The sequence below is a fragment of the Phyllostomus hastatus genome, unplaced genomic scaffold, assembly GCF_019186645.2.
Source record: "Phyllostomus hastatus isolate PE091 unplaced genomic scaffold, TTU_PhHast_1.1 phas_scaffold_317, whole genome shotgun sequence".
In the NCBI taxonomy this organism is placed as follows: Eukaryota; Metazoa; Chordata; class Mammalia; order Chiroptera; family Phyllostomidae; genus Phyllostomus; species Phyllostomus hastatus.
This window is the reverse complement of record NW_025334023.1, coordinates 4,036,893-4,049,626: the sequence shown is the minus strand read 5'-3', so window position 1 is coordinate 4,049,626 and position 12,734 is coordinate 4,036,893. Positions and strand designations below refer to the sequence as shown.

The window sequence follows — 12,734 nt, the reverse complement described above, 5'->3', positions numbered from 1 at the left end:
CAAATTCCCTTCTCCCAGTTTCCCGGTCACAATGGGCACCACCCCCACCCACAGGACCAGCATCCGGAGTCTCCCCAGACTCCTCTCCTCCTCTGCCCGGAACCCGCTCCCTCCTCCTCTGGCCGACGCCGTCAGCCATTTTCAGGTCCTGCCCGTCCACGTGTCTCTCCCAAAACAGTGCTCTGCTCTCTGTCCCCGCAGCTGCTGTCCTGGTTCAGGGCTCCACTTTCCTCCTGGCTCCCCTTCTGCCCCCCATTCACACTCTTCCCCAAAACCAGTTGGGCCACACTCATCCTTGGCTTGAAACCATTTGGCACCTCAGTGTTACACAGTCCAGAGCATCCCCCTAGCACAGCTGGTATAGGACCTTCATGATCTGTCCGGCTTCTTGTGCCCTTCCTTCCCCACAGGCTTCAACCCCGCCACCCGAACTGCCTGTGGCTCTCACAAGTCTCGGTGTTCTCCTCACTCTGCCTGGAACCTGCTGCTCCCGCTCCTCTGGCCAATTCCCCGTCAGCCTCTCTGACTCCACTCCAGAACCCCACCCCACCCCCAACCCTGGGGCCAGCATAGGAGCTCCTCCTCTGAGGAGCTCCTCCTCACTCCCTCCTCTCCGTGGCCCCCACCGTATTGTCCTGGAGTAACCTCGGATCCCTCTGCCTCTCACACCTTGAGCCCAGGGCCTGCTCTCACTCAGTTTCAGCCTCAAAGAGCTCAGCATCCTGCCAGAAGCAGTCAGTAAATATTTTGTGAATGAATGGGAAAAACTGGGCAAGGAGGGAATCCGAGAGAGAGGATGATTTGGCAGGGAAGACAGACAACACGATTTGGTTCTAGGACACTGGTGTGAGCTACTGGTGGCGCATCCAGGTGGAGGCCCAAGCTGCCCTGGGAGGGCGATTTGGGAGCTTGGGGGAACATATCTTAAGAAATGGTAGTCTCTCTGCTCAGACAGGAGACAGTTTCCCTCAGGAGGTCAAGTGACCAGCAAGTGGCTCATAGTTAGCAAAACTCTTTCTGGCTTCATCGACTCAGAGAGCCTCAAAGCCAGAAAGACACCATAACGACATTGTCTGGCATGATTCTTTTATTTAACAAACGAGGAACCGTGGTTCCACGAGGGGAAGGGGCAAGTGAGAGGCTGTGCTTGGACAGACCCCGGGTGCCTCCACCATGGTCCGAGCGCCATTTCCCACCCCCATGGCCTCCTGTGCGTGGCACTGTCTCTGCTCCCCAAAGGAGGGCGCTGTCCGTGAGGGTGAAAGAAGGCGCTGGATGCGCCTAACTCCACAGAGGTCCACACACGGACTCTTCCCTTCCCGCAACACAGTTTCTCCTGGCCCAGATGAGATCAGACCCATTGAAGATCTTGGGAACAACCACAGGGCTTAGGCATTGAGTCTCGTGCACTCAACAAACAGGATGAGCCCCATGGCCTTCACCTCAGCCACAGCCACGTTTATTTTACCGCATTTTAAATGGTGTTGACCGTCTACTCTCCAGTCCTCTGACAGATCAGAATCAGCTCATTAGAAACCACAGGAGAGATCGCTGTGAACAAGAAAATCCACACACTAAGAAAAAGCAGCAGATGGGTCATTTAGGGTAAGGACCAAAGCATTCGCAGCAAAGCACGCGAAGACCCTCCACACACATGTGTCTCAACGCAAGTCCTGGTTGTGATATCCACATTGTGTGCTTACTTAAGGTCTGTAAGCGTCTAGACATCTCATAAGGATTTTCATCTAAAGTGATTAAGATTATTAAACTTCTAGCACTATAAGAAGCAAGCCCTCTGCTATCAAAGGGAGGAATTATCCCTAAGAATTCTGGGTAGCAAAGGGTCTTTATCACGACAAAGTGTTGAAGGCAACTGGTATTTGACAATTGGCCACAATAAAGCAGGCATGTGGTCTGACACGATGCTGACGCAGCGTATCATTTAACTTTCATAATTCTTCAACCTCACACACAGCAGGCATTCAATTATACAGGGCGGGGCAAAAGCAGGTGTACAGTTGTGAGTATGCAAAACACAGTTTATTCTTGTATTATTATTTATTAATTCTTGTATTACTTTCCATGCAAACCCATGAATGATTGACTGGATAGGCTGCGTTTTCCAGCCTCATTTTAAAAATGGGGAAAATAAGACCCACAGATTAGAGCTGCCTGGCCCTGACCACTCAGTGGGAGCTGGGAGCCGGAGCACCGCTCCCAGTCACCACTGCTGTGGTCAAAACCTGCAGCAACTTGGCCACAGGGAAACTGGCACTTAACTCCGAGCCACGCTGCTGTTGGCACCACGAGCACTCCTCGTGAGTCTGCAGCACTGTGCAAGGGTCGCCGCTTCCAGGCATGTGCTGTTTCATGGCACCTGTGCTTTCTTTGATTCACAGGAATGAATTCAGAGCATGGACGGACATCAAGCCTGTGAAACCAATAAAAGCCAGGCCCCAGTACAAGCCCCCAGATGATAAGATGGTTCATGAGACCAGCTACAGTGCCCAGTTCAAAGGGGAGGCCAGTAAGCCAACACAAGCTGACAATAAGTTCGTTGAACGCAGAAGAATACGCAGCCTCTACAGCGAACCTTTCAAAGAACCCCCGAAGGTGAGACAGATCTCCTGGGGAGCCCACCAGCACAGCCTGGGGTGGAGGGGTTCGCTGCAGCAGATCGTGGGGGCGGGGCTGCTGCCAATTCTGGCCCGGCTCCCAAGGGTTGGATAGAAATCCCTCCTCTTTGCAGCCCTGAGTCAGAGGGGGCTTCTTAACAGAAACCGTTCTTAAATTCAAAAGGAATGTGTAAAAGGAACATTACCTAAAATAAAAACAGCCTAAAGATGGGCAGATGTATAGAAAACTACCTTCTGATTTCGAGAAGCCCAGAAAAAAAGTGGCGGAAAACCTTACTTGGGCCCTGAACCCCTTGTCATAAAATAACTGTGCTTTTGCCCACTGTTGGGGGCACCCCTGCCCGGCTTCCTTCCCCTCGGCCCTGCATCCTCCTCAGCTCCAGTTACTGGACACTTCCTCACCTCCCGGGTCCCTGAATGTCACCTACACTTTCTTGCTCTCTCCCTCGATAAATGCCACCCACCAGAAGTTCATCACACACGCCTGCTGTGTGCGTTGTAACATGTTACTACAATAAACATGTTACTACAATAAACAGTTTGTGAATGATTCGCATCACTAAGTAACTTACAGTGGGTTCAGGGATTTTCCTCTAACGACACTACTTTGCCTTATTTGCAACCCAGAATGCGTTCAGGAGAGGGAGAAGCATGCCAGGGATTTAGCTGTTGATGCAGGAATCATGCATGCCGGAGCTTGTTCTCCGGGGTCAGGCTGCATGGAAACGTGCAAATATCAGCTTTCCTATTTACAATAGCAGAAAAAGGCTGAAAACCTACATAGCCTTCTCTGTGCTTTTGCCCTGAAGTCCTGCCCTCAGTGTTTTCCTCTGTGGTTGGGACTGGTGGGCAGGTCAGACGGGTGCCACCCCAGTTGGCCTGCACCTGTCCAGCTGTAGCAGTGAAAGTTCCATGCTTTATGAAAGCTCTCGGTCCTGGGTAAGCCGGACCCACTGGTCAACTTATGCGCAGTTCAGAGGTGAGTGAAAACCTCTGGACATCAGCAAGTGAGTGACCTAGCCTGCGGGGCCCATTGTCATCTCTGTCCCTCTTCCGCAGATGAGGTAGGACCCGGGACATGGGGTCGGCTGTGGGCAAGAGAAGATTAAAGGGAAGAAGGAGGAAAGATTGGGGAAAATAAATCTAGAGATGGATGGGAGGTGTGTGGCATACTGGGGGATCACACCCGGTGACCCCGGAGTTCTTGAGAAAGGAGGGCAAGGCCATTGTCAGGAATGAAGGGGGCAGAGCTAAGGAGGGGGCTGGGGAGAGTGGAGTGGCTGTGGCAGCTCCTCCGGGAAACGCGGTCTGGAGGGCCGGCCGGAGAAGAGGAGGGTGACTGGGCTGTGCGAAGGCCCCCTGAGGCGAGACTGCACGGCGCACGCACCTCAGTGAGGGCGTTTCTCCGTGTGCGTGCACCATCTGGGAGACAGAAACAGAGGAAAGCGGGCTTATGCTGCCATAACGAACCGCCCCAGAACCTCTGTGTCCTATGTCAACAAAGGTTTATTTCTTACAACACACACCCATCGTGGGTCTGTGCAGCTCTCCTTGTCACCTCTTGAGGCTGGGACTTGGGGGCGGGGCAGCCCTCTGTGGCTCAGAAAGAGAGAGAGAGAGCGCGCGGGGAGGCTGGGGCTGGCCCTGGGTCTGGATGGAGGTGACCCGAGTCACTTCTGCTCACATTTCACTGACTAAGGCAAGTCACACACCTGCCGGACTTGCACCGGGTGAGGAGGGAGGTCTGGTGTCCCCACGGGAAGGGGAAGCAGGCGGTGCAAACAGTAACACAGTCCCTGCCGGGGGGGCCAGGGTGAGAGGCCTAGGGATCCTGTGTGACCAGTGGGAGCGTTGCCAGCTCACTGCCCGCCCAGGGGGTGGGGACCCCTCCTAGAAGCCCAGCGGAAACACTTTATACTCTGTGCTCCCTTGGCGTCAAAAGTCATCGTTACCGTTATCCTTGAATTAATCATGTCTTCCCTCTGAATTCTCTCTCTCACTCCCTCCCCTTCTGTGTTTCTGTATTTTTGGTCTATCTGTCTGTCTCTCCATGCAGGTGGAGAAACCTAGTGGTCAGAGTTCCAAACCAAAAAAGACCTCAGTGAGCCACAAGCCCCCGAGGAAGTCCAAAGACAAGCAGGTGGTGGCAGGCCGGGCCTCCAAGAAAAAGAGCGCGGAGGGCCCCAGCGCCGCCCAGCCCGAGGACAAGGAGCCGAGCAAAGAGATGAACAATAAACTGGCTGAGGCGAAAGAGTAAATGTCACTGCACTTTCCTTTTATTCTTCTCCCCTCCCCCCCTTTTTCAACCAACCAACAAAAAAGGCCACAAAATTGATTAGAGGCTTCTCATCTGTCTTGGTCCTGAGTGTTCTAGGAGCTCTTTGGTTTGGTTTCTTTGAAGGGAGGAAGCCTGTTTCGAAGACCGTGAGGCACGCTCTCCTCCGCGTGGCCCCGTGTCTGTGCCCCTGTGTCCGTGCCCGTGGCCCCTGGAAGCCCAGGAAGCGTGGCTCACTGGCTGGGCCTGCCTGTGGCCGGCGAGGCCACGTGCGGGTGAGGAAGGGGGGCAGGGCCTGGCGGCCACGGAGGAAACCTCCTGGTAGTGCTTAGAAGCATCTGCGGGGTGCCCTCCTAGTGCTCCCCAGGGTCAGAGTCAGTGACCGATCTGGAACTGTAGGTGAGTGTGTTGTTTCCCAAATTCAGAGAGTTATCGTGTGTCATGGAAGCTTAACCTGGCCTTCAGCAACTGACAACATTTGTGGAAATATTTTGAAAACAAAATACAAGAAAACCTTGGCCTTAATAAAATTAGTTGTGTCTGTTAAGTAATTTTTTCATAGAATCTTCTGCTAGAAGTGTGTGGCTGTGTTTAGTTTCCTGTCAGTGGGCTTTAAATTGTGTGTGAAGTAGAAGGTATGCCGCTGATGACTGGGGCAGGTAAAGGGTAGGTGTTTTAGGTACATTCCAGAAGTCACAGGAAGGTGACAAAGATGAAGGGATTGTAGCCTGTCTCCCCTCAGCAGACTGCCCACCCAGTGCTGCCGATTTTGCAGAGCGGCTGGTTGCAAGTGATGGGGGAAGGCAGTTCAAGGTAAAGGGATCGTGTTCAGAACATGACTTTGCTGCGTCTGAGAGACACAAGGCAGGAGGTAGACGTAGTGACAAGTGTGGCAATGTTTACTGTCCCTTCCTGAACTGTTCTTACTCTGCTCCTCAGGGAGGACAGAGGATGCTGAGCTTTAGGCTATGGGAAGTACCTGTGACTTAGCTAAGACTAGGAGAGTTCCCTGCTAAGTGATTAGCGAGCATTTTTGACCTCCTTAATGAATAAAAGCAGCTCTCAGTGAATTATGTGTTGTGTGTCTGTGTGGCCAAAGCCTCCCATGGTGGCAGGTGCTGCCTTAGCTGTGCTAGAGTTGTGTTGTAGGCATTAGTCAAAGAGTGTTGTGAAAAGAACCCAGTGCTCTCGAGGGCACCCAAAACACCTGCCAGAAAAAAAATCACACTCGCCAACCTGGGACGTGTATACTGTTCGGTGTGCTCTGTTTCTCCTGTCCTCCAAGTGCTTCCTGTCGCCAGCACTTGGAAACTGCGGGGCGGTGGTATGACGCCACGCCTCTGCTCAGGCTCCCTGTTCCTTCGTGATGAGGTGGTTGGAGTGCAGAGTGCCGTGCGCAGAGTTCCTGACCCCAGGCGGTCCTCTCTGTCCTTCCTGTCGAGGGGAAGCAGAGCCCCCATGTGCTCTCTTGTGTTCTGGCTATTTAAGCAGCCACGTCTTTGTTCACACTGGTTTGGTTATGACCTTGGAGCTGATGGAGAAGCAGTTTGTGGATTAACTGAGCATGTGCTATGCGGGCCGTATTTCTTAAGAGAACAGGACTTTGAAAGATGAAGCCCTTGGTCAGGCCCACGGCCACCTTCCTGTCCACCTCCAGGTGTGGAGCTGTGAGGAAGGAGAAGGATTGAAGAAGGCAGAAAATCTGAGTGAGGTGAGCATTATGAGTTACAGATTTTGATGCCTATCTGGAAATGACCCGAGCTGGTCTCAGTTCTGATTCTACCTATTCGCTAGCTCGTCTTAACATTAACCAGAGCGCTCTGTCAACATGATCTTAAGTTTGTCCAGGGGATGTGCAAGTCTGTGTTCATTCTCTCAAGATTTGGCATCACTCAAACACGTGGATGTTCGCTGCAGTTTGGGTTTCTCCATAGCATAGTCCTATATTTTTTGTGGATCAAGTAAATCAAATTCTACAATGCATACAGGACCGTTCATTCAACCTTTACTTACTGAATGCCTGTGTGTTGGACGCTGGTCTGTCCTAGACCGATGTCCTAGACATCGATACTGTCCTAGGGCAGTGTAAATAAGCCTGTCTCCACAGCAGCACAACCAGAAGGATACAAGTGACTTGATCCCTGTGTCTGGTTCAAGTTTGTGTTGCCCAAACTGTAGAGCTCGCCACCCACCTGGCTGTCCCAGGGGCTAAGTTCCCCACCTTGCTGTACCTTGAGGCTTGAGATGACCTGTATTACACAGGTCATTAGTCTGTTTCAACCCGTCAGTACCCCCAGCTTTTTAACACCTTGTTTGCCGTTTACTTTGACTCTTGAATGTGTCACTTCACTGGCAAGAAAATTCCTTTGATTTCTACTGTTTACAAATAAAACTCAGCTAGTCTTGTTCTGTACCCAGACATACTGATGGAAACTGATTTAGGTTTCACAAGCAGTGTTCATTTCTGCCTTTCTGAAGGTGACCAAGCTTCCAGTGCCTGTGCTGTCCATTTTTGCGCATTGCCCTATGGTCTCCTCCACTCCCCTGGCAGGAGCGCAAGGACGGAAGCTTTCCCACTGACTGCCGCGCTGGCCTGCGAAGTACCCCCTGTGGCTGCACAGTGGCTCCTGCAGCTCTGTGGTCCCTACTGGCGTGCCCATTCGGTCCATTTTGCTTTTGGCTCTTGGAAGCAGACAGGAGTGTCTAATTATGATTTTGTGGCCTGGGTTTTGTTGCATACCACAGACTGTCTATGTAATGTGTAGCGCACACCTCTCTCGGTGCTATTTCATCCCCGCTGTTGGTGAGAAAATACAAAGACATTCATGTATAGCCAATTGATTGTGACGTGCTTGTGGTCTATGCCTGCTCAGAATGAACAAACAAACAAACAAACAAACAACCAGTTTTTCCAATTATAAATAAATGCTAAAGACGAACACCACTTTCTTGATCTTATTTCCTTGGTAAGGCCCAGCTGAGTAGGTGAAGGACCAACCTTTGCCACTTGAGCCGCTCTCCACGAGAGGAGCTGCGCCCTGCAGTTTTCGGGGCTCTCCGTAATGCAGCTTGACTCTTTTAGATTGCCTCTCAGATACTAATTGCGAGCAGTCAGAGCTAAGTGTTGGGAAAGGCGAAGATGGACCGGGAGACCCACTGGCCAACAAGGTAGTGTAACGCTTTGATCCCATGTTGCTGGGGATGAGTGATCGCCTGCATTCAGCACGTCCTCGCTACATTGGGAGACTGGGCCCCGACTCCCTAACCCCTTCCTGTCAACCAGCAGGATGGTCGGTTCTGGCTTTTTCTTCTCCCAAGGGACGGCAGAGGTGTCTTCACTTGCTCATTTAACCTGGTCATTGTGGAGACTCCACCCTGCGGGAGCTGGCTCACTGCATGGGTTACAGGGGTGACAGTCTTGTGTGTGCCTGACATGGGGGTGTGGTCCAAATAAGGTGACAACAGACCAGGTCGCTGGGAGCTCAGAAGAAGGACAGGGGCGGGGAATCAGAAGGCTTCGTGGGGGAGGGCACCTTGGAGATGGGTTGGGTGCAGGTGGGCAGGGGCAGGCCGACAGGCAGGATTGCAGGTCCGGGTGGGAACCTCAGAGCAGGGGCCGAGTTTGCCCACTTTGCTGTCCTGCTAAAGTGGGAGGCAAACGCTTCTATGTGGGATCCTTCTTCCCTTTTCCAACATATGTTCATTTGAATGCCCGCTCTGTGCCGAGCACTAAGAAACCAGGATGACTGAGCGCCACCTCTGATCCCAGTGGGGTGTGCAGGAGGAGTTTGTTCTGGCTGTTCTGTGGGTCGGGGAAGACCTCAGTGGATGGGCTGGTGCTGCCAAGGTGGGCCCAGGCATGCCAGAGAGAGGGAGCTGCACGGCAAAGGTGTGGAGGGGTCCAACACCAGGTGAGCTCAGGTCCTGGGGGAGTCGTTCACACAGGGAGGGTCAAGGCGAAGGCTGGCCCCTGGCAGAGCCCATCATGGAAAGACCTGGTGCCAGGCCAGTGGGCAGTTGCTAACTGGGACCTCCATCTCATACACCCAGATCATGCCCCGCACACCTTTGCATGCTCCCTGCCATCATGCTCCACACCCTCACCCTCACCCTCACCCACACATCAGGCAATGGCCACGGGCCCTCTCTTTCTGTAGGCTAGGAGTGCTAGGCTGGGACTTCATGCTATTGCTGGCCACAGTTTCTGGGTTGTGGGGAGGAGGCTTGGTAGGAATCAACCAATCAATGGTCATACATATGAACACCACTATATATCTGTTTTCTGGATTAGCAGAAGACATTACACCCACCTGCCTGCCTTTGTATTAGGCAGAAAACAGAAAATCAACTGTTCAATATAGAAACCCTACTTAAAAGCGTATTAAAGTCTAATTATCCAGCCACTTTTGATCCGTTAAGGATTGTTTTGATCAAAACCAGGAATCGAGAGAGGTGGAAACAGAAGTAGAGAGCGAGAAGCACAGAGATGCAGACACACAGGATAACCTGAGAGAGGGTGAAACACTCAGAACCAGAACAAGGACAAGACTCTCCAACAGGGAGAGCAGCAGGTGGGGAGACGGGCTGGCGTTATCCGTGCTGCCGGTGGTCAGGGCTCCCCTCGGGCCGTAGCCCGTGCTTCTCGCGGCTCCCTGGCGTTGCCCGGAGCCCAGGAGGTGAATCCATAACTCATGACTAACATCACCTCCCTAAAACAGTGAACACAATAAAAATCAGCCATCTAGTTTTTAAATAGTTCATGATTACTAAATTAGTTGTAAGTGGTTTTTCATTCTTTTTTAGTGTTTGTATGTTCTTAGTGAAATTCTTCCCTCATTTTTTTTCACTTGAGTTGAAAAATATATAACCTGCTTCTCATAGATTTGGGGAGCGTTGAGCCCCATTTCACAAAGGCTAGGAGCTCCCTTAGTGTGTCTTCCTGCTAAAGCGTCCTAAAGCTGTTCACATTTTCAGGACCACAGGTGTGACACGTCTCTTTCAGGATGTAGCCTGTGGACCCTCTACAGTTCAAGCAAGGCCCTACCCCAGCCCAACCTGAGGCCTGCAGGGCTGGGCAGCGTCTGGGGCAGCCGCTGGGGCAGCTGTTCCAAATGAAGGGAGCCAACCCTCCCCTAGGCTCCCCTCCTGCGGAACCAGGCACACACAGTCCAAACCTCCTCCACCGCACTGTGCTCGATGCAGAGATCCTCGTAGCACCCAGACTGCCCTAGAGGACCTGTAATGCCGGAACTGACGTAATTCCGTTCAGACAGGCCTTGTTGTATTGCACTCCACTCCACTGCACTTCACAGATCCTGCTTTTCGTTTTACAAATTACAGGCAAGCCCCTCCACCTGCTGAAAGATTACAACTCACGTTATTACAATACTCACTTTATTGTGGTGGTCTGGCACCAAATCCACGCTCTCTCCGAGATAACACCTGCCTGAATCGTGTGGATACTGGTTAACATTGGCCGTGCACTTCGTTGAGAGTTGCATGGTTGGACATCGGTGCCGGCTGTGAAACCCTGTGTCACTAGCCTCTTTGAGCCTTGGTGTCCTCAATATGGGGACACTAATACCCACCTTGGAGAAGAGGGGTGGAGATGAAATGCCATAATGGCGATAGGGAACCCAGAGTGGACACGCAATACTAGTCATTGCAGGCCCTTCCTCTTCCCTTAGAATACTTGCAAAGTCTGTGTTCACTGTCTTTCTGATAGAGAGTTAACTCTGAGTCATCTCTGACAATATATGAAGGTGATTGAGGCAAGCAGTCTGCTTAGGAAGAACACTTTAAAAGAATTCCAGCTCTTGAATTATCTTGAGTCCACAGACCTAAAGAAGAATATTCTAGCAAATTATATTCATTGGTTGCTTACAAAGTATTTTTTTCTGTGCCATTCCACTGACCCTTCTTAACATTGTGGAGCTGGTGCTTGCCCAAGGAACAGACAGGAAAGGAAGGTCAGAGAGGAGGGGCACCGGCCAGCTCGGCGGGCTCAGAGAGGCAAGGAAGCACGGGGCCCAGGCCTGCAGCCCCACAGCCTCGCTGCTTTTCCCTTCCCAGAGGGGGGCTGAGGCTGGTGTGCAGTGAGTCAGGTTGCAGACAAGCCGGACTCAACTGCACTATCACACTGCACAGTGCCCTAGTCTGGCCAGGCCGTGCGGGCCCTCCAGAAGGCTGGCCTGGGTTCTCTTTCAGTCTTGGGACCCAGATGCAAACCGGGGAAACAGAATTTGATCAGGGATTCACACACAACTGGTTCAGACGTCCTGAGTGAATGGACCACTTGTCTCAGCCAAATCTACAGGTTTTCTCCTTTAGGTATTAAATTGACTGAGTGACTAAAATGCATGGTTATTGAATACAGAATAATCCAATCCAACAAATTTTCATTTATAAGAAATTTACTTGATGCTGGAGATACCAAGAGAAAACTGGTGTCCCTTACCTAAGGCATCAGATCAGAAAACATCACTTTGTGCATTTTATTTCAAACCATGGAACTGAGCTTAACTCTCTGTCCCTTGTCCTCACACAAGTGGCCCTCCATCGCTTGTGAACTTGGCATTGTATTTTAACTATCTCAACCCAGACATCTTTTCTGGGGCCAAGGGAACTTCGGACTCTGAGATAAATAAATTACTGCCACTGGTACTGGTTTAAGCTGCCAGAAGGATCTTTAGAACATGCAGATCTGACCATATCACACCCTGCTTTCGACCATCCATGGGCTCCGGGCGGCCTGCGGAAGCTTCTTGTCCCCTCGGTGCACCATGCTGCTTCTCACCTCCATGCCTTTACCCACGCCGCCCCACCTGCTCAGATTGCCCTCTGCTTCTCCACCCGGCTAACTCATCCTTCAAGACTCCGCTCAGGGGACAGCTCCAGGAAGCCTTTCCCGCACCTCCCAGGCTGGGTAAGATGCCTCCTGTGTGTGTCTTCATCATGGAACTTACCACATGAACTGTGTCATCCATTCATGTGTGTGCGTGTGTGTGTCCCCTACTAGACTGTGCTCCCCCAGGCAAGGACCAGATCCTTCTGTTCATACCTATAGCCCTAGCTTCTGGCCCAACCACGGAGAATGTCTTCTAACGTGTTTGTTGAATGAATCGTGACTGAGCGAATGAATGACAGCGTTCACCATCTGCCTCCATATTCACTGTGGTGCTTCCGTAAGGCTTTACTTTGCTTAGCAACTGGCTCTGCTCATGTGGAAGGGGTGGTTTCAAGAGAGGTCACAGCAATAGCAAAGCTCCGAGCACACACTCAACAGCTGGTTTTGTGATGCCCAGCCTACTTCTGTACTTAATGTAGCCACTTTTGCTGAACAGTTCTGACTTCAGAAAACCATAGACTCTTGGTCAACAGATACTCTTAAGAGGTTGGCTAATCCCACCCCCTGCCCAGTGCAGCTCTCCTAACTCCACATGGCAGAGGGGCGGCCCTCCAGGGGCACATCTTAGGAGGAAGGGCTGGGAGTTAGAGCCAATAGGCCTGGTTCTAAAGCCAAGCTCTACTATTTACCAGCTGTGTGCCCTCGGCTGAGTCTCTTAATTTCTTTGAGCCTCAAAGAGATAATAATAATACATGTGTCCATCACTATCTAAATCTGTTTGGTTCTCAAACTCAGAAAGTGTGAATTTGGCCAGCAAGGGATGCAGTGTTCTCCAGTCGTGTTTGGTTCCGGAGTTTGGGAGAGCAGGCGGACACCTGTTTCCGATTCATGGACTGTTCAGGTGGCACGGTGAGGATGCGTGCGAGAGTCCCCTATAGGCTCTAAAGTGGAATGCCCTTGACCGTAGTTCATTTAA

The 12,734-nt window shown here is 51.6% G+C and overlaps 1 protein-coding gene across 1 annotated transcript in view; it reads left to right on the top strand.

The window, feature by feature from the left end:
* Positions 1-12,734, top strand: part of MAP6 (microtubule associated protein 6) — a 73,992-nt gene that overhangs the window by 50,820 nt on the left and 10,438 nt on the right. The window contains exons 2-3 of the mRNA XM_045818338.1: positions 2,400-2,613; positions 4,693-4,889. Coding sequence (XP_045674294.1) covers positions 2,400-2,613; positions 4,693-4,889 — 411 coding nt within the window. The remainder of the gene's footprint in view (positions 1-2,399; positions 2,614-4,692; positions 4,890-12,734) is intronic.